The sequence below is a fragment of the Glycine soja genome, chromosome 13 (assembly GCF_004193775.1).
Source record: "Glycine soja cultivar W05 chromosome 13, ASM419377v2, whole genome shotgun sequence".
Taxonomy (NCBI): Eukaryota; Viridiplantae; Streptophyta; class Magnoliopsida; order Fabales; family Fabaceae; genus Glycine; species Glycine soja.
Window position 1 is genome coordinate 23,868,906 of NC_041014.1, and position 23,366 is coordinate 23,892,271.

At 29.2% G+C, this 23,366-nt stretch overlaps 2 protein-coding genes across 2 annotated transcripts; both read right to left on the reverse strand.

The window, feature by feature from the left end:
* Window positions 1-1,853: 1,853 nt before the first annotated feature.
* LOC114381157 (CRIB domain-containing protein RIC6-like) lies at window positions 1,854-3,702 on the reverse strand. The gene is made up of 4 exons (XM_028340344.1): window positions 3,359-3,702; window positions 3,103-3,203; window positions 2,842-2,932; window positions 1,854-2,336 (listed from the first exon to the last, which is right to left on the reverse strand). The coding sequence occupies exons 1-4, from the start codon at window positions 3,408-3,410 to the stop codon at window positions 1,996-1,998; spliced, it is 585 nt and encodes a 194-aa protein (XP_028196145.1). The 5' UTR covers window positions 3,411-3,702; the 3' UTR covers window positions 1,854-1,995.
* Window positions 3,703-7,149: 3,447 nt separating this feature from the next.
* On the reverse strand, window positions 7,150-11,918 carry LOC114382477 (succinate--CoA ligase [ADP-forming] subunit beta, mitochondrial). The gene is made up of 12 exons (XM_028341935.1): window positions 11,654-11,918; window positions 11,260-11,370; window positions 10,931-11,042; window positions 10,629-10,693; window positions 9,965-10,042; window positions 9,704-9,778; window positions 9,455-9,607; window positions 9,231-9,365; window positions 8,575-8,739; window positions 8,229-8,351; window positions 7,714-7,785; window positions 7,150-7,615 (listed from the first exon to the last, which is right to left on the reverse strand). The coding sequence occupies exons 1-12, from the start codon at window positions 11,753-11,755 to the stop codon at window positions 7,538-7,540; spliced, it is 1,269 nt and encodes a 422-aa protein (XP_028197736.1). The 5' UTR covers window positions 11,756-11,918; the 3' UTR covers window positions 7,150-7,537.
* Window positions 11,919-23,366: the final 11,448 nt, after the last annotated feature.

Genomic DNA, 23,366 nt, shown 5'->3' on the forward strand with positions numbered 1-23,366 from the left:
ACACAACCAATCAACTCGGTAAGAGCCAAAACTAACACGAATAATAGAGATAAAGATAACACAAACTGCAGCAACCTTTTTTTTCTTGGAAAAGCCATATATATATATATATATATATATATATATATATATATATATATATATATATATATATATAAAATAGAGAAAATAGGGAAGGAAAAAGACTAATTACAAGCTGTAATTAGACCAGCCCCTCCACAGTACATGAAATATCCTCGTAAATCCGGGAAAATGAAGAAGAGAAAAGAAAAATAAAATAAAAAACAGAAAATCTTAACCACTAACTTAAAAAATGAATAAATCTAAAGGACCATATTACTTTTCGATAACGAGAGACCTAGTTAGGTCTTGCAGGTACCCTGCGTCGTGTTATATATATATACTAGTTGAGTTTCTTCTAATAATTGTTGTATGCATAATCGTTTATTTGATGGATGAGGTGAGGTGCACATGTTAAGTTTGCTTTCCTCTTTAAATCTTGTACAAGTGACGGCTAATGATAATAATTGGAGAATTGGATCATGTGAAGGGGTTTAGAAGTCTGTATGGGTTGATTGATTCCATTGAAGGAGGAAGAATCAGTGGTACACGAGAAGGGTTACTAGTGACTAATAATTGATTCTTAAACATATGTAACAGCATGCTAAGCTAGGCATTTTATAAGTAAAATATTTGATAGACACTCTAATTATTATTTGGCACTCAAGGAGAGGAAAAAAAATACTAATCTGATAGAATTTCTACGGTAATAAGAAAAAAAATAAAGGAAAACAAGAAAGGTTTCAAATAAGATAAATATTAATCAGGTACAAATATTTGTTAAAGAACTAAAAGTATAATTTTTTTATAATTTACACAATAAACATTTTATTTTATTAACTAATGACACAACAACAGGTGTTAAAAGAAGCCTTAAATAAAGGATAGTTATTATATCATTACTCATTCCAAAATTCGCAGTGACACTGACAGAAGCAATGTGAAAATATTCGTACGATGATGAACTTTGGGATGGAAGCTAGGCTACGCTACGCGCACAACTAGAGGCTGCTCGAAGCCCGTTAGATTCCATTATTAATAATTAAATTGACATTGCATGGGCATGCATGCTAGCTAGAATACTAGCATATTATTCAGATCTCATTTAATGTGCGTGCCTATTCTCATTATATTTTACCCTGACAACGCGTTAGCTTATTACAATTTTGTTCACTTTAATGCGTACGATTCTTACCCTAAACTAAAAATGGAATATCGTGACAGTTCTAAAGATAAAATTTCATCATAAGCCAAAGAGTAGTATTTGTAGTTGTGCATTAAAGTGAACCGGTAGAAATGCGTGGATGTAATAAGTATTTGAAATTATGAAACAGATTATGGGATGGAAGTATTTTTATATGTCAACTGTGCAGAACTTATAAGTAATCCAAGAGTTTAGAATTTAGAATGAAGTGCTAAATCCAAATTGTAGCCAAGACTTCTTAATATACCCAAAAATATGAATTTATTAAACTTTCCTTTGCCCTTTGATGTTGAACAATTGAAAATTTTAATGGTACGCGCACCAAGAGTATTTCTTATGTAACAATTATATGTATGTTAATCTCTTTTCGTGTAGAAATGAATTTTTATTGCCCCCGATAAAACTTTTGTTCCTATATAATTAAGAATTGAACCTTAATCAACATATTTAAAAGATACAACTATCTACTATAAACATTACAGATTTATGGATATGCTTTATTTTTCATATGTATAATCTTTCCATCAAAATGGAAGTCTTTGGTAAATGATACCAGACTCTATATAAAAGAACAAAAAAAATGATCATGTTAAGAAAATGACATGAATAAATATTAAAAATCGAGTAGAAAAAAAGGGGGGGGGGGGGGGGGGGGAAGGAAGTGTTCTAGTTTCAAGAATTATATCTATACAACAGTCTAACTAATAGGATAAAAATAGAGCAACATTATTTTAAGATACCGTGTCCATTTTCTTCAAAGGACCTTGGTTTATCCTAGACTTGAATTGGGTCGGGGATCCAGATTCTGAAGCGGGTTGGGCTTTGGATCTCAATTTGGATGACCCACCACTAGAATTCTCCTTTGTCTTCTGGCGACGAGACTTTTTAGGAATATCGGATACGGGTAGGGTTGGAAGCGGGTGATCCGTGGATACGGGTATGGGTATTCGGGTCAGGGTGGATTCTTCCTTGGGTTTGTTCGATGACTTTCTTGATTGCCTTGGTTTGTTTGATTTCCTTTTAGATGCCTTGGGTAAATCCGGCAAGTCCCGAGTACTTCTTCTCCTTGAATCTATATGAAACATTTTTAGCCATGAAAATTCAATCAATGCCAACTTTGTTTTGTTTTTTCATGCTTGCATGCTCATTCTTTCAAGAATTTACATTTAAATTTACTAACACCATAAAAGTTTACATTCTCACCTAATCATCCATGTATGTATAGTAAGAGTGTGTTCAGAAATTCACTTGGAGTATTGTAAATGAATGCTTTCACTTTCCACATAATTTCTAATTAATTGAGATTGTTAAGTTTGCACGGTTCTTTATTAAACACTGGTTTTCCATAATCTTTAACTTTTATTTGGATAGAGTCACTTACATGGGGACAAAATTATTGAGAGTTTAATTTTATTACCAATCTAAAAAAATTTATGCAATTAATTAATTAAAAATCACTCTGAGAATAACTTTTAAAACGACTATTATAAAAAAAAAATTACGTATATGTCAACCTATAAAGGAATCACAATACTGAAAACTAATTTTTTACAATAATTAAACTCAATTATTTGTACCTTCGGAGACCCATTTGGCATTGTCCTGTCCTTTATTTTGAACATCTAGAGGTGCTGATGAAAATCCTGGAGCAGTTTTAAATTGGCTCATCTGAAAAACAGTCACAACAAGCCCCCCAAAGGCTTTATTTCGTGAAGGAAAATCAACATAAGCATAAACACAAAAGCATTCATGCTAGGTAACTGATTAATCGATAATACATTCTACTAGATCGAATATTAGTTATTAACAGTTGAGAAATTAAGAAATTTGAGAATTACCCAGCTAGGATAATTTACAGAGGGTCCATCCCACCCTATATGGGTCACGTGCTCTACATCCGTGGGAAATCCAATCTGTATGTCTTGTTCTTTTTCAGTCTCTGTTAAGTCACAGGAGAGAACGTAAAAAAAATATTATAAAAATACTGATTAATATTTACCTGATAATAATATTTGTTTATGCTAACAAAAATGCTCTAGAAATGTAGTAATTAAATTGTAGTATTGAGGAAAGACTTAATTACTATTTACTTACCAAATAATTGAGATATGTATCTAAGAATGCCCTTCACCTTGTTGCCGGACATGCTCAACTCAACAAATGCGATGCGTTCGAATTCTCTTTTGGCAATTTACAAAGTTGTACTTATAATTAGATAACCTAATGTAAAACCAACATTGACTTTGAGATCCACAACGAAATTTTCTTTTGTTGAACATTCAACAATATGTGTACATTGGAATTGAAGAAATGGTCCTGAGAGAACCCATCAAAGGATAATTAGAGGTGTGTGTTTTTGGTTTCTTCTTAGTGCGTGCAAATATGGTTATGGTTTTCTGTTTCTTTTGGCAATTGAAGAAAGAGAATAATAATGGTTCAAAAACTTGGGGCAGTTTTTGACAAATGTGTCATGAAGGTGGCAGTGATGAGAAAAGGGTTGAATCTAACTAACATGTTCTGTTTAAAGAATGCCCATCTTTGAATTGTTGGTTAGTTGGTTTTCCCACCCAATCAAAGCCAGAAGCTGATCGAAATTTTAGGTGTGACAATGAGAAGTACTTAAGTCCACGTGAATGGAAAATGGGTGCTTGGATGTTGCTCGTTCCTAATTTCATGGAAGGAAATTACCTGGAATGGTCCTATTTCCATTGTAGTATAATTTTATTTTATTTTATTTGAAAAAGCCAAAAATAATTCCATTGTATAATTTTCCTTAGATATAACACAATATATACCTCATGAATAATGTTTTTCAATGTACATCATATCACAGATAAATGTCAGAGTTTATGTGCATAATCTAAGAAACTTTGACGCTATAGATCAGGATTATGCTACTTGCATCAGCCATAGTCAATATGGTTTCTTGACTAGAAGTCATAATGTTTTTCTCAAAATAAATAAATAAGAGAAATGATATTTTTACAATAAATTATATAACAAAATGTACAAGAAAGACAAGAGGGAAGAGAGAGAAATTTAAATTTAAAATATAAATAATAATACGATGAAGAAAGATAAACACAAAATATAAATTATTGTATGAATTTGTTGTATATGTATCACATATCATGTATAAATTGTTAAGGTATAATTTCAATGGAATAAATAATGAGAGGTCCATCAAAGATATTAGAAATTTAAATAAACATTAAATAATATTTAATTCTCCATTTGTGTGAAAATGATTGATGTTTTAGTATTAAAAAAAAGAAAAGAAATTATACATTGCGTAAAAAAATTTACGCCATCATTAAATCATGAGGATATTAAACTCTTATAAGATTGTACATGACCATTCAATTCTTAAAAAATCATATTTATTTATATATGTAGTTTTGAATGAGATATGAAACTTTTATTCCAAACTTGTTGGTTATATATTATATCAATGTAATGATTGTGAAATTTGTAATTTTCAATGAGATATGAAACTTTTATTCCAAACTTGTCGGTTATAAAATTGTGGAATATTTTCCTTATCAATTTTTCAACCATCATTTGTTAATCACTCAATAGTTTGCAAGTAATATATTACATGTAATCACTTAATATCTTAGTAAAATTGTTTCAACAACTAACTTACTTATTATTGTTCTTAATCTATATAAAAAAATTTATGATTTTTCTAATGTGTGCAACCTTTGCACGCAATAAGAATAATTAATTCCTCGATTTTACCTAATTTAGGTTAAGATTTATCTGTAAAGTTTCAAACAATTTAATTATTATATTTTTCTTATTTAATTAATTGATTCACTTTCAATCAAAATAATAAATGTCTCTCTCATTTATTAAATTGATTCATTTCCTATAATATTTTTCCCTCTAAAAAGAATTTATTTCTTATGATATTCGTTATGCTTACGGTACAAAATAAAAAATCCTTACGTTAACTAACGGTGATGTTATTTTTTTGAGGGTTCATAAATATAATTATGGAATTTGATTTTTTTTTTCACAAATAGGAAAAGTTTCGGTGATTTTAAAAAAATCGTGGATATAATTATGAAATTTATGGGACTGGGTGTTTGGTGGTGTTATTTTTTTGGAGGGAAAGTATCATAGGAAATGAAAAATTAATAAATATGATTTTTTTTTCAGGAAAAAAAATTAGAGGGAAAAATATAATAGGAAATGAATGAATTTAATAAATGAGAGAGAGAAATTTATTATTTTGATTGAAAGTGAATCAATTAATTTAAATAGGAAAAGGTAATAATTAAATTGACTGAAATATTAGAAATAAGTTTTAATCTAAATTAGATAAAATTAACTAATTAATTATTTTTATTGTGTGTAAGGTTGCACACGTTAAAAAAACCAAAAATTTAAACATTATTCACTTTAATTTAAGACGGAGGAATATTCATCCACTTAGTTCACCATTTCCATAATTCTCATCATCGGCATTGCAGATAACCCAGTGCTTACATCCACTTAGAATTTTTTTTTTATATACCCGTATATATTGGTTTACTCCCAAAATACATAAATATTACAAATTACTGTGTAATTTTTTTCGCACTACAAATTTTGGATAGCACAATTCCAATAGCATTTAACAAAAGGAAATGGGGTTTTCATTTTGTTTCAATCGCCCCATGACATCGAGAATAATTCTAAACAAATAAACTAAAAGTTAAAATGCAACATTGTTTTCTACAAACCTAGTCACGTGGAATATGTTACCATTTGCTCCTTTTCAAGTTCAACTTATTGCTCAATATTCAGTTTCTTTCTTTTGGAGATGGGCTTTTAGGAGATGAACTTGTGAACTTCGAGTCTATAATAGCACAACTCAGTCAACTCTTAAAAAGAAAAGGAAATTAGAATTTGTATGAAACAAGAATGTTCTCACTTATTAAAAAAAATGGAGTTGATTTTTCGAAAGAAAGATGTCAACTAATTACAATATTAATCCCAATATTAGATAGGAAACTATATTTCAATTAATTGTGAACTACTTTTTCTTTTGAATTGAGATTACCACAAGAAAGTGTCATCCTTGACCTTGATGTCACAGTTCAAGAGAAAAAGTAGTTACAATTCTCATAAATTCACTAAGATTTTAATTATTCAATTTATGACACTCACAAAATGCCAAAAATTAAATAACCAACACTAATTTGTTAGAGCGCTAACTAATTTCTCCTTCAACCAACATCATCAACATCTTGTAATTTGAGTTCAACAAAACTTAAAAAATTGTGAGCTTCTGAATAGATGAATACAAAAATTTCAATCATTTGAATTTTTTATATATTTATTATTTAAATTTTTTGTTGAATCAAATTACAAAGGCAACTGATGATACCGCTCAAAAATGAAACAAGTTGACACTCACAACTTCAAAAATGTCAGGAATAATCAGCACTTTCTGAATTTGTGAGTGTTACTAATCTCTCCTTCAAGCAATATCATCAACACCTTCTAGTAATCCAGATTCAACAAAACTTTAAAATAAGTCAACATAAAGAATTTTCAATTAATAAAATCTACTTTTCTCATCTAATGAGACCAGACTGGTCTCAAATAGTATAACTAAAATCTACTTTCCCATCTAATCTGGGACCAGACCAAATATTGTAATTGGTTGTCATCTCTCAAGAAAATATATCTACCCTGTTTTTCTTTCGTTGTTAAAGTAAAAATATTCTGTTTCTCAGTATTTTGTTTTTCACACATACTACCAGACTCTCAAACTCAAATACTAATATGATAGGCAAATTCTTACATTGATATAATAAACCGCTTCTCTCTGCAGTTCACCTTTTTTTAATTCAAGGAGAATAAGCTTGATTTAATACTTAACCGACAGAATGTACGAAAAATATTTGTCATTAAACATTCAAAATTGAATAACCTCAATTAGAAAACAGGTTTTGGCCACTTAATGAACCACTGTGTCTAAGAGAAAAACAAGTATTTCCATGTTATTTGCATAAAGACTAAAGAGAATTCAACCAGGAAAAATCAGAAAGGAAGGGACCAGTATATTGAATTGTGACAGAAGCCAAATAGCAACCACCACGTGAATCAACTCAAATGTACTACAACTTGGAAATCACTAACTTATTGGAAAAGCTTTGATTACGCACTGCAGCTTCAGTAAGACTTCTCGCATCAATCCCTTTCTCGTGAAAATATGTTTTAACACCAAAAATAATGTTGCAACTAAACTGAATTTTAAATTTGAGCAGAAGTAACCCTTCATTTGTAAGCAGCTTTCACTGCTTTCTGAGCAGCATCATCTAAATCTTCAGCCGTTATCAACGCCATACCACTTTCCTGTTGAAACATTGAGTACCAAAAACATAATAAGCATTTGCAGAAATTCTTGCTTCATTTTCTAAATGATTATATTAATTAATAAATCTGACATTTACCTTCAAAATTCTTTTTCCATGATCAACATTGGTGCCTTCCAGACGAACTACTACGGGTACTTTCAGTGCAACCTTGAATATAATTGCAAGAAAAGTTAATGCTATCATAATATCGGGATAATATAGGTATCATGTTCAATCCCTATTTTTTCAATTAATAAAAAAAAGGAGGTCAAGGACAATGATATTAGTTCTTTATCTCTAATTTTGTTTCAAAAATTATAAAATCTACAATTTACATCAACATCATAAACAAAAATTGAAATCTTACATTGCTTCAAATATAAAGAATTTAAATGTTCTTGACTTCGTCTCAGTTTGTCAATATCAAATAGATCCAAATAAAACCATTGTCTAGAAGGATAAAATTAAAAAGTTAATCTGCACAAAAATAACCTCTTTGTTCTCAATCATATATATGGTTGGACAAAGGAAGAAAACTGGTTGTAAAGACATAAGATTTCTGTTTTTTCATTTATTTATTTTTTGTGGGAGGGGGGAATAGGCAAACTAACCTCTTTTGCAGCATTCACTATTCCACTTGCTATAACATCACACTTCATTATACCCCCAAAAATGTTAACCAAAATTGCCTTCACTTTGTCATCAGCAGTCAATATTTTAAATGCCTCAACCACCTGATTTACATAATTGCATTAAATGTGAACAAAAACATCATAACATGTAGATCATTGAAGGAATCTAGCAAAAACTAAAAGAAAAATTTAATATAATCTTTTTGGAGTCGTGTCTGGGTTAATGCAACAGCAGATTACAAATTGATCTGATAAAGGAACGCATAAGAGCAATTATATTGATCATAATAACATAATGGAGCGATCCTAACTATTAAAAAATTACCTGGCCTTCAGAGGCATTGCCACCTACATCCAAAAAATTGGCAGGAGTACCCCCATGCAATTTAATTATATCCATTGTGGCCATTGCTAACCCTGCTCCATTCACCATGCAGCCTATTTCTCCATCTAACCCAATATAATTTAAGTCTGCCTTTGCAGCAGTCACCTGTTCAAAGTTAAAAGGCACACATAATGTTACACACACCCAGTAAAAAAAAAAGAAGATTCAAGGATATAAGGGCTTAATAATCAAGCACAAACAGATAATGTGAAATCTGGCATTGCCAAATAGAATCTCACTGTCTTACCATGAGTATATCATAAACTTGAGCTCCAAATACACATCAAAAGCATCAAAGTGCAATGAAAGAAATGTAAGTAGCTACATGAGTTAGGCTGACAGGTGTATGTGGGACAGACTGAACTGGGTTTATTAACATGAACCCACCCAATATATTGGTGAGGCCAATTTTTGGACCTGGACATAGCCCAACCCAATTAATAATCAGGCAAACCTATTTAGACAAAACATAAAAATTTGAATATTATGCAACCCCCCCCCCCCCCCCAGGCTTAGGTGGCAAAGATGGAATGGGTATAGGGATCATATGCTCCATTCCTAAGTAAGGTAAAACACAAACAAAATAAGAAATAAACCTCTCGAGGGTCCTCTTGTGTTGTATCACGGAGAGCAAATATCTCTTTCTGGCGATATGCAGCATTATCGTCAAAATTCAACTTAGCATCAGCAGCCACCAATTGGTTATCAGCTGTCTCCGCAATGGGATTGATCTGTTCAAAATAACCAATTTTCATCATAGACATTCTTCATAAATTAAGCTTGTATAAAGTGCACATGATTAAAATTTGCAAATGCTTACTTCCAAAAGGGTGCAGTCACAATCAACAAAAAGTTTATACAAATTCTTCACTTGTTCAATCGACTTATTTCTATCAGCCACTTTGAGAGCCAAACCATCAACAACCTTTGCAGCATCTTCATCAGTAATTCCTTCAAAAACATCAACAGGTACCTACTAGAAATAAAGAGTGCATCAGGTGTATCTTGTAAAGAAGACCAGCTCAGGTGAAAATCTAAACCACGAAGAGAAATGTCAAGGATAATAAACCTTTATAATCATGTCCGGAAATTTCTCTGCTAGGTCTTCAATGCTGGTTCCTCCCTTACTACAAGCAATTATAATCTGGAAAAGCAAAAACATAAAAAGAAAAGAATTATAATAAGCAACATAGTTTTTTATTGGTTAAATTTAAAGAAACTGTAATGAAGGAAAGAGGGAGCCATACATTAAACATGATATAGAAGTTGTAAGAATTTAAATTTGTATATAAAGCAAATCAAAGAAAAAGTTTTGAAATAGGAAACTTACTGGACCAGCACTCGTACGATCCAGTGTTATAGCAAAGTACATCTCATTTACTAGTGACAGCTTTTCACACAAGTAAACCTGTATAAAATTGAAAATTCAACATCCAACAAACAACCCCTTTTTGTGTATGTTCCTATATAAATGGATTGAATGATACTCAAAATAAAACAAAGTAGCAGTTGTTGTTGTGTATCCAGTTTTAAAAAATAGCAAAACTATGAGCATTACGTTATGTATTTGCAATATCCTATTGTATTGAGTATTAACATGAAATTTACTTTCATTATCAGATCCAATGGAACAAGTCGTTATGAGTTAATAACTTAAATAACAATTGACAGAAAACTTTTAAAATAAAAAATGTTCAGATTACTTTGGTGGTCACTTTAGCAGTTCAACAAACAGGGTCAGTAAAAAAAAAGTAAATGTGAAGTAACGATTGGAAGCACCAATTTATTATCTGAACATATTACAGATAAGAAACAATACCCATGGAGGTTCAAAAAAGGTGGCATATATTTCCATATATATATATGTGTGTGTGAAGGTTGATATCATTGCATTGCCTCAACAAAATTTCAATTTTTAGAAATGAAAATTCCTGGCATATACATGCATACTGAAAATGCTAGCATATCTGCATATAGAATGGATAATTTCAAACCTTGCTAACTATTTTTCCCTGAGGACCAGTCTGTTTGGTAACTAGTATCTGCCCAAGCATCTTCCCTGAAATAATAATAATGACAATGACAACAACGAAATAAAAATAGCACTAACAAAAAAAAAAACACTGAAAATTAGATTATAGAATATTATATCCTCAATGCGTTCAATAATCAATCCAATAAATCAATACATATGAGCATGTTATGCTATAGTACAGAGTTTTGTATTGAAAGCCAAGGACATAAAATGAGAACAAGAAAATGCAAATAGAGGAATAAAGGAGGAGACATGCATTACCAGCTATGTCTTCAACCTGGTCAGTCTTAACAATGTGCACTCCTCCCTTAAGGCCGCTTTTGAAAGTTCCCAAACCTCTTCCACCGGCTAAAATTTGACTCTTAACCACCAACTGCACAATAATCCCAGTTACACTCCCAGTGCTCACACTCACAGTAACATGAAATATTCTGTACCAACTAAGACATTTGATAATGTTTCTGGAGGGGAAACTTGCAGAACTAAGTTTTGTATTCGCTACAAAAGGAATTAATGGAAACACAACGCACTTTGCAATTCTGAAATTCACTTAGTGTTATTTGTGAACATCAAGTTGTGGCATAGGTTACCTCATTTTCATTAGGGAAAAGGTCCTTGATGGCCTTTCTGGCCTCTTCAACAGAGGAAACAGCCACGCCTCTCGGAACATTAACTCCGTGTTTGCTCATCAATTCAGCGCCCTAGTTTCATGGAATTCAATAGTCGTTATTTATTGCCGACACTAGGTCAATCATTCAATCAAAGAGCTTCAATACAAATAAACATATACAATTTCACAAATCATACATTCAAGGAACTCCAGATTCATTATCAACAAAAACGATTTATCATCATTCTAGAAATAACAAAGGCCAGATTCTGCCAGATGAATCTATAGCGAAAGGAACAGATTCCGCGAAGCTTGGAATTGGAATTGATTTGTGAATCGTAATAATATCGCTAACGGTGAGAAGAGACAGAGACCTGGTACTCGTGGATGTTGAGGCGGCGGAGTTGGTTGTGCTGCCATTTTCCGGCGACGGAGAGGGAGCGAGAGACGAGTTTGTTGAGCAATCCCCTCACCATGGTTGTTGCGGATTTGAAGATCGGAGACACACACGATCAAAGTGAACTCGATTCGATTCTACGGTGAGAGAAGAAAAACCTCTGCCTCTATGTTCCTTCAACGTTCAAAGTTCAAACTCTGCGCAGCCTCTGCCATACGCCAAGACCGGACCCTAGCAAAAAATTTATTTTAAAAATGATAAAAAAAAAATCAAAATTTCCAACTTGTAATTGGTATAACTTTTTTTTTCTTTTATGTAATAATAATGAATCGTTTAAAGTACCTTAATATAATTATTATAAAAATTAATAAATTTACAATGTATTATTATAATTGAATGATTATATGAAGAAACTTACTTGTGAATTTATAATTATTTTTCTTTAAGTAATTTTCAACTCTTTAAATTGCAAACATATCACATATGGATCGATAAAAATTGCAAACATGACAAATAATACAACAATATTATTAACACATTAAGATTGGCCCAAAGAAAAAAAACTTACTAGTTTACATGAAGTCTTTTTAAGGTTCATTGTCAGTATACCAAATAAAAAGACAATAATTTTCACTTTTATACTATAATATTATTAACAGGAATGTCATGCCAAATTTGAATCAAAATAAATCATTAAAATGCACCAATAAATAAAATTATCAATCATAAGTTTATTATTTTTTAAAAATTCAATTAATAATAATGTGTTATAAAATATGTGTGCCACTACTATCCTTTCAGGATTGAGAGACAAATGAAGGGGATGGGACTATTCTATATTTTATAGATCTGATGGTATTTTGGAAATATTAAGTTGAAAAAATATGGAGGTGTAGTTAGAGACTTAGAGGGGGAAAAAAAGAGAAGTGTTAATAGGATGGGCCTATCTAGCATCTATTTCTCGCGAAGGTTTAGTCTTATGGACCTTGAATTAAAAAAAATAACAATTGCTTTGTGCACCAGTGTTCTTCTAGTACACCCAGCAAATTATAGTAAATTCTAAAAGTATCCCAACTAATAAACATACAAATTCATAATCCATAAGAGAGTTATGAATTTGTAATTCATAACACCTAATCCATATAGGAATTGACAATTCATATGTTCATATGGTTATTAGCATTCATGATATTCCAACCAATTGAGTTAATAGGTTAATTATGTTATAAAATAATTAATGTCGTTATATATAATAATAAAAATTTTAATATATATTTAATGCACATGTAAACTTACATAATAAATTTTTTGATAATTAATTTTGATCTAATAATTAATTTATTTACATGTATAAATTTTTATGAAACCTATAATTTTTATTTAAAATTTATATATGTAAAAAATACATTATTAGATCAAAACTAATTTTAATAAGACCAAAAAGTTATTACGATTAATTTTGATCCAATAATGTATTTTTTTTACATATATAAATTTTAAATAAAAATCACAGGTTTCATAAAATTTATATGTGTAAACAAATTAATTATTGGATCAAAACTAGTTATAATAAAATTTATTATGTAAATTTACATGCGCATTAAATATACATTATAAATTTGTGTTATATATAATAATATTAATTATTTTATAAAATAATTGGTCTATTAATTTAATTGATTAGATTTACATATACACTAAATATATATTAGAAAATTTAATATTACATATAATAATATTAATTATTTTATAAGATAATTGGTCTATTAGACCATCTGAAGCTCAAAGCCTATGATTTCTTTCTGCAAATAATTGTAAGAATGCATTTGATGGGTTGAACGATGTTAGCAACCCAATTATTTGACGAGGATTTTATTTTATTTTATTAACATCCAAAACGAAAAAAATCTCACCAGTCACCACCTTTGATCAACCCTAGAGTTTCCATGTCTGGAAGGAATTTATAGAATTGCGTGAAGTAATAGAACTGCATGGAGAATAAAACCTCTTTATTCTATCATATGCTATGCTACATTATTTTTTAGAAAACATCCTATCATATTCATATGCTTCATTAAATATATAATATAAATGTCCCTCTATAAATTTATACTATCATATATTTACTGCCGGACTGTGACCATTTGATATTTATTTTCTAGTGTGTCTACCCTGTTCCCACTGATAAAGTTAATAATATAAGAAAGATATTTGTTGTTGATTTTTCGTACTTCTCTCATGGTTATTAGATAGGATGGAGTGAAATAAGATGAAAATAAAATTGAGATAAAATTTTAAATTAAAATAGTATGTAAAAATATGAATTTTATTTTATTTTATTGTTAATTTCATTTCTTTTTCCCTCTCTTTTGAGGACATCGTTTGGGCTAATCATATTGATAATGTAATAATATAGGTGGACGAAGACAATGATACTGAAGGGAAAATGCATTATTAAAATTCATATACCCTTGTAGGTGTAAATTATAGAAACGTTAATCTTATACGGATCACAACCTGGAAGAACATCTACTAGGAAGTTTCATAAAGCCAGAAATTATTAGCTTTAAGTTTCAGAAAAAATAAAAATAAAAACTTGTGAATAAACAAATGCTTTAAAGAGAGTCTTTAGTTGAAAAACTATTATAAAAATTTAGAGGATCTTGCTCATTGGTATTCTTAAAATATTGATTAAGAAACTAAAGAAAAAATTATTTATTATGAATATTATAAGAATGCGTAAAAGAAATATGAAACACAATTTTGTATAAAAAAATTTATCTTTTTAATTTCTTAACTAATATTTTAAGATTACTGGTTAGTATTTTTCAAAATTATAAAAATCCAATCATGCGCTAATACATTTCCATTTCCAAAAGGAGAATAATAATTGTACAAATAAAAGGATACTGGTGAGGTCTTGAAATATATAAATTCTTCAAGAGTGTATCTACACCGAGACTCATTTTTATTTATCAATAATTTTGACCGTGAAAACAAATAAGAATAGAGAAGTAATATTGGAATCTTTTTAACGTACAATCTAAGGTTCTATTTATAGCACATTAAGAATACCAACTTTCTGATCAAATCAAAATCATTATTCGTACTATCCTTTTTTTAAGCTATATCATTTCTTGTTACCTTTTATTGCTAACCATTTAACAATTAAAATAATAATTGACCAAGTCAAACTTGTATCTAGCCACCTTTTCAACCCAACTTAAACTTATAAATACAAAATCATACATGTTTGTTTCTATTCTTTCACCAAATCTTTCATATTATTTATATACTCAGTGCTAGCAAAAATATACTAATATTCTACCTTTTTGAAATCAATTAATCATTTGATCATATTAAATTTTATAATTTAATTAATCATCAAATATTAAAATAATTTCTTTAACAGATATTAGAACACTCGTTTGTGTGTGACCCCGTAGGTTAAATAATAAGTCGATAATGTATTAATCAAATTAATATACTGATCAAGGTAGACGTCTAGCAACACTCTTTAACGTTCGGATAGCATGAAGTAACATTTTACTTTCAAGAACCACTAGAAGAGTAGTATAATAATTGCTTCCATCTTTAAAGCTTTGAATTAACTCTAGAGTATGGTATTATTGTCCAACCCTTTTGAGTTAATTCATAATAACTTAAGAAACTCATTTCTTCTTTCGTTTAATTTTTCTGAGCATGATATAATTTTATTCATAGAACTCAAACTCATTAACAAGAGTTGATGAATTCCATCTTGATTAATCATTAATTCTACAGGTATTTAATCATATCCAATATTCATTCAACAAGTGTTCTAAAGCATTAGGTGTCTGAAATCAAAATACAACAAATAACCTGTTAATTACTATGACAATCTCAGGTCAAATAAAATTATTATACCTCCTCTAGATAATTTTCTATTGATAGTTTATGATAAATTTTAATCATTAGAAAATTTCATTTGAATCGGTTCAATGATCACATCAACATGTGACTCATCTATATATGCAAATTAATAAATGAGATCTATTAATATTTATCCAATAAATACTATCACATATATATTAATTTATCCTGATTATTGATATCTTATTTACAATAATCCTATGATCAAGAACGATTTAGATTAAAATTAGAATAAACTTGTTTCTCATTATTATAATCTCTATTATAATAACAAATCTTTAATTTTAATCAATGACATTATCTAATAGGCAATTTAATCAAATAATAAAATATGATAATAAAAATAAAATAATATTTTATTATTAAAATTAGAATTGATTACACAATAACTTGAACCATAAGTATACAAATTTATTCTCAACCATAATATGAGAGTTATAATCCCTAATCAAGGAAAAAAACTCATGGTCAGTCAAAATTCATCCCAACTCAACAATTATTCCAACTACTTTTATAGTTTTTAAACAAAAACTATAATAAATTAACATGGCACCATAGGAGATGCACGTCGTTTTCCTTAGCATCGGCTAGCTATGTTATACGAATTTGCTGTCATCTGAAACAACTCATCTACCATTCAGAGTATGCAATGACACAATATAAGAGGTGCCATTATATATGATAAAAAGGAATGTGACAATGACATGGTTGCATGCGGTGTTACCAACCAAACCAAACTATGTTTCTTAAATGCCAGAAACAAGTATCACATTGTCTATGTAAATATCAGTGCTGTTCTTTACTGTAATACAAGTGACATGAAACATATACAAATTGTAAATGTTGATCAAAATCCTTTTTTTTTTAAATAATAGGTAATATTTGTTATAAATTGAAGCACAAAAGCTCATTATTAATTAGCAGCCTCTAAGATTTTGAATAATGTAGGAGTTAAACTTCGTACCTTTAAATTAGATATGGAAACATTATTCACGAGGACAGTACGACAACATTTAGGTAGGTTTCAGTTATATGAATGAAAAAGAAAATAAACAAATTTGGCATATCATTGTTTTTTTAGAAAAAATGTAAATTATATTAAACCTAAAATGATACAACAATAAACGGGACATACCTCACCGTTAAAAAAAATCAAAAGTCTTCCTAATATAAGAAGGCTTATATCAAGATGTTAAAACAAATACAACAGGTGTGTTTGTCTATACATAAGAAACTTAATCTTGCTAATAACCTCGAAAATTAATAATCTTCAAAAATCAGTTTGTTTCTAGACAGTCAGATGCAGTAGACTGTAATTGCTATAGTTAAATAAGGAAATTTTTCTTGAATACCTGATGTGGATCTGTTTCTAATTAATAATGCGCTGCAAAAAAGTAAAACACCTGCGAAAAACAACTAAAATTTAGGTAGGTTTCAGTTATATGAATGAAAAAGAAAATGAAACAAATTTGGCATATCGTCGTTTTTTTTTGGAAGTATATCATCGTGTTAGAGAGAGGAAAAAACACAACTTTTATCAAATACTACTATAATTAAGAATTTGTGCGGCATGAATTCTCATTCATGATTTTTTTTAACTACCAACATTTTTTTATATTTTTTAGTTTGTAGTTGAGCCAATTATATAAAACGTGTGTTTGCATTATTTGTGAGTTACACGTTAAATTTACAGTATGTAAATTATTACTAGCTTGCTTGGCCAGTGTTGTCCGTCGGATCAAATTTATACTGAACCCTTTCGTATCATTTAGCAACACTGATGATAAAATCATGATGAGAATATGAATTTAAGTATAACGGCAAACAAAATAAGATATGGTTAACAATAACAACTGAAATTATATAAGAAATGAGAGAAATCACACACACAAAAGAGACTATTAAAGTATAAGTGTAAAATAAATTTTTACTTCTGATAAAAAAAATGAGAAAATTAAATATTATATAAGTGAAGATAAAAATTTTAAATCTAAAATTTAAGATTTTAGATTAAAGTAAGCAAAATTACATTTTTGATCCCCCAGGTTATTTTTAGTTTCGGGTTTGATTCCCCAATAATTTAATTCACAAATTAGATCCTCTTATTTTATAAAATCGTGCAATGTTAGTCCCCCAAGTTACAATTAGACGTTGATCATTAGCAAGTGGTATCGACGATCATGTGTCAAGTTTGGATAATGACTTTCACGTGTTTATGACAATCAACATCACTTGGTCAACGTCCAATTGTGGCCTGGGAAACCAACATTGCACGATTTTATAGAATTAGAGAATCAAATTTATGAATTAAATTATTGGAAGATCAAATCCGAAACTAAGATAAACTGAAAGACCAAAAATACAATTTTACCATTAAAGTATAATATCATACCCACTTATGTGATTTTTGATGGTGCAATAGTAAAAATTATTTCCGATGTTTACTTCTCGATTTTCCAATAGATATAGATTATATTGCTGAAAAGGGAAACGAGGGAACAAAAAGAAAGGACAAGCACTTCATATTAATAATACATAGTAAAACTAAAAAGCTGGGAATAAATTGTTTTGCCTTTACAGCTGAATGAGAAGTTTTGTGTCTGTCTCTCTTTAACAAAATAAATAAGGGAGGTGAATATATTTATTTGAAAACTAGAAGAAATATTTGAATTTAATTTTTTTGTTATCGACACTTGAGAAGACATGCATTTAGAACTCAGGATATGCTATAAAAGAAAAATAAATAAATTTCTTTAGGATATGTTTGAAATTAATTTGAAAAGAAGGACTTGGAAATAAGAGAAGTTAATAAAAATAAATAAATTATGATAATTATGAAATATTTATAAAAATAAATAAATATATAAACTTATAATGTTTCATTTATTTTTCATTAAAAAAATATCTAAGTAGCTAAACTACAAAAAAGTAGTAGCTGTGAAAATGGATAAAATTTTGTATTTTGTCACGTGACAATTTTAAGATATTCATGCCATCACACTTTGCAAAAGAATGGTCGGCAATCAATCTCATATATACACTAAAAACATATTAAAAATGAAAATTATATAAGCACGCCTATTTTTTAGTATATGGGTAAAAGGAAGAAAGACATTAAAAAAAATAAAGAAAGAGAGAAAGTGAGATAAAAGAAAAGTGTACAAAAATATAATAATTAACCCTTAAAAAATAATAAGCAAGACAAAGGGTGTGAAGTGGTCACAAGGCTAAAACTTAGATGATTATATTATAAAATAAAGTATATGATCATTTTTTCTTCGACCACCTTAATTTATCTCTGTTTTTATGTTTGAATGCTGGAGAATTTTGAAAGAAATGGACCTATGGGGTTATTTTTTATTTTAAAAATATACAGTTGAAAAATTATTTAAAAAAATAAAATAAAGCAAGTGAAAAGTTGAAAGACAATTTTTTGCCTCATTCTTTTCATTTCTAAAAAAATTAATGCAAAAATATATACTTCAAATAGAAAATGAATCCTCTAATTATTTTTTCCTTGAAACTTCTCCAATAATTATTAGGGTCCTTTAAATAATGAACAAGTATTGTGTGTAGGGGAAGGGGAAGATAAGAGAAAGCGACATCATGAAAAGTGAGGAACATGTTTACGATAAATATTTAAAATCCTGTAAAAAGAAAAAAAGTTTTCTACTTATTATTCTACCTTCTTTTAGCTAGCTATTGCCTTAATTTAGCTATTTGAATCCAAAGTAATTATTATTATACAAGTTCTAAATCATTCTTTATCTTATTATAGATTGGAGAATCTTGTATATAGAATAAATCATCTATTTCTATCATTATTAATATATTCTATATTTCTATCATAATTTTCAATAAAACATGTTATTTATTAATTTTTAATTTAATTATATTTTTAATTTCGTCTATTTTATGTCGTGTAATTTTAATTTTAGTTTTTTTTTATTTAATCAAGTTTTTCACTTTTAAATTTACGCATATATATAATTAAATTCTCTTCTAATAGATAACTAGAAGACGTGACTAACACGATCACATGTGTTTGTGTAGTTTAATTATAACTTGAATCAAGTTTTCCTTGAACTTTTCTTTCCCATTCACTTATGACTTAACCCATGAAGAAGCACTTGATGACTAATTTGAATTGTTATAGCCTAATAATATAAGGTTAAAATTACAGCAATTAAGAAGCGCACATTATTAAACAACGTGTCTCAAAAGGTTCAAATTATAAACATTTGACAATGCAATCTAAATATACCTCTTGCATTTTGCTTTGTTGATAACTGCAGTTCAGATGTTTGATTAAATGTCCTAATGAAATTCTATGCGTGATAAGTAAACAATAGTTGCAAAAACGAAATAGTAAGCAGATTGGATCCCTCACATTTCAAACTTTCGATATATATATAAAATGGTGATTGATATACAATGGTACAAAAATCTACACGAATTATTAAGTACCATTCAAACTGTTGTATATTTATACAATAGTTCCATGTTCATTATTCACTCATTTGTTAACTATGCACGTACTGCAACATATCCGATATTGTCTCCCTCACGTACTTCATATATATATATATATATAGAATACTTTATTAGACAAAACAACGTTGAATATTATCTCCCTCAACTACTTAGGTTGATGTAATTAACTCGTTTAGGCTAATTATCTCCCTTTTAATATAGAAAAAACGTTTCGTTTGTTTTATTTTTCAGGATTATAAGTGAACGGTTTTCATTCATTGGGAAATATTTTGAGAATAGAATTGGAAAAAATATATGTTTGAGGGAAATCACGCCACTCAATTCGAGTACCATTTTTATTGAAAAATTTGTGCTAACCAGAATTACTCTCATCTAGAATATGTTATTTAAACCAAAGTTTTTCTATATATGAAAAAAAATATGATAAACATTTTCTTAATCAACTCAAAATTACATAACGAATTTGTGCAAAGCTGCAAACGTTATTCTGAAGTTTTAAAAAAAAATCATTCCAATATTATCAACATTAAAAAAAAATTTCTCTGCTGCAATTGATTGAGAATTGGAGCTGAAAGTGGAAATTGTTATTATTGTATGAGACTACGTGGTTTTTCACTAGGCCTTTTGATGGGGTTTCTGTTTCTTTTTTCTGCTAAGGCCCAAGGGAGCCTCTCAATGTGTTGTTGACAAGGACACCTAACTGGTTTTTCAATTGCATTATTTTTTCACGGTAACGACGAAATAAACTTATAAACATTTGTGGATGGAATACATGGTTTCCTCGAGATGATAAATGAGAGTCCGATGTGACAAGTCATAGTACGGGTATTTTGAATTTTCTTTTTCCCTTTTGATATTTATTTCTTACTTAGAGTAATTATTTGAATTTGCCTCTAATTTAGGCAAATATTGGTAGTTGGGTTTCCATTTTTATAACTTGAGATTCACTAATGCTAAGTTTGATTGTGAGGAGAGACATGAATGAGATGAAAATAAAATAAAGATAACTTAAAAAAGAAAAATAGGGTAAAAATAAATTAGAATATTAGTTAGTTTCTTTTAAAGTTATTTGGCATCTAACCATAAATTGATCTTTGGTATCTCATTTCTCATTCTTAACATAAGATCATAGTTTGAGATTTTAATCATTTTTGGTGAATTTCATAATGTTATATCACTCTCAAAATCTTCTTTATTTTTTACTTCAATAATAGATTTCATTTTTAGATCTTAAATCATTTTATCAGGTCTTACAAAAATGGGATACAAATCAATTTTGTAAAAAGAGAATAAAAAATCAGTTTTTTTTTAAAATAAATGTAGTTCTTCTACTAGAACTAGATCTTCACATGAAGATCCAACATCATGCTCTCCAATAATGGATCTTAGCAAAATTAGATCTTGAAACTAAAGTCTCCTTACAATATTCTTTATTGGAGATGTTATTAGGATCTTTTGTGTATATACAAGGAAAAAAAATATTAATGAAAAAAAAACTATATATATATATATATAATATGTTTTTGAGTTGATATTTGTTTAAAATTTTTAAAGTAATAAATCATATCTCAAATTGTATTCATAAGATTAATAATAATTATTTATTATAACTTAGATATTTAAATAATTATGTAAAAAATTGACCGCCCTTCAATACACTCTCTTGGATTTGTCCCTTATGTAACTCAATTTTTATATCTAGGTTAAATTACTTGTTTTATCTTCTATTTGTTTATTTAATTAGTTTGATTTTGTCTTTTTCTTGTTAAAAAGTTAAATTTAGTTTTTTAATTTTTAAAATTGATGTATGTTGTCATTTTCATAAAATGCGAGAATGACATTAACTGCTTGTGTACATAATACAATAAAAAAAATTGCACTTAATCAACATGTAGGACATTTTTGTTAGAAATTTAAACGGTGTTAACAGAAAGGATAGCATTTGCATTAATCCTAAAAAGTAAGACACCAAATTAATTTTTTTAATAATAAATAGACTAAATAGAACCAACTAAATAAATAAAGCGACTAACATAATAATTTTACCTATATCTATTTATAATTTAATTTTATATTTATAACTTGTTCTATCATATAAAAGTACTTTCAACTTTAAGCATAATTACTAGAGGTGTCATTTTGGTTGTAAACCCCAAAGTCAACTTATTTGCCCTATTATGATGCTATAACTTTTTTTTTACCTACCTAATGAGCGATCTAAAGGTTCTCCACCTACACAGCCCACTTAACAAGAAGGTTATGTTTTAATGGGGCTAGCCTACAAGTTATAACTATTTAAAAATAAATAGTTTTAATTCAACCTTAACCAAAGTAATTTCAACTTTGACTTGGTCAAAATAATTTTAACTTAATATCGATTAAAGTATTTTTACCTCAACTTTGATCAACATATCACTACCTCAACCTTGACAAAGTATTTCCACCTTGGCCTCAACAACAACATTCTCACCTTAGCCTCATTCAAAGCATTTTAACCTTGACCTCAACCAAGGAATTTTTAGTTCAATCTCTATCGAGACATCTTTGACTTGGCCTCGGTTAGGGCATCTTTTGCTCAGCCTCAACTAGAGCATTTTTAACTTGGCCTCAACTAGGGCATCATTAGCTCAAACTCATTCAGGGCATCTTTGGCTCAATCTTGCCTAAAACATCTTCAACTTAGCTTCGTCTAGGACATCTTCAACTCAACCTCATCAAGAGCATCTTTGACTTAGCCTCAACCAACACATCTTCAACTTGGCCTTGTATCTTTAGCCCAACCAAGACCATGACATCATTGGCTTAACCTCAATTAGAGCATCATTAGTTCAACCTCAATCAAGGCATCTTTGGCTTGGCCTTATTCAGGACATCTTTGTTTTGGTCTCAACTAAAGTATTTTTAGCTTGACCTTGCCAGTGGCATCTTCAACTCAACCTCGTCTAGGGCATCTTCGATTTGGCCTTGTATCTTCAACTCAACTAGGGTATTTTTGCTTAACTTTGGGCAAGGCCTCTCTGATTCCATCATCAACTAAACCTCAGGCGAAGCATCTTCAACCTAACCTTGGACGAAGTATCTTCAACACAACCTAATTTTGAATATCTTTGACTTAGCCTCAAGCCAAAATTTTAAATGAAAGGTCCATGTGGTTGACCTTAACTTACAAAGCCTCATGGGACATTTTGGACATACATCGGCGTGTTTACATGAACTTTTAGTCCTAGGAGCTTTTTGGCATTGAACTAAGTGGGGTGAGCTAACCCGTTTTTATGGCCCTATTA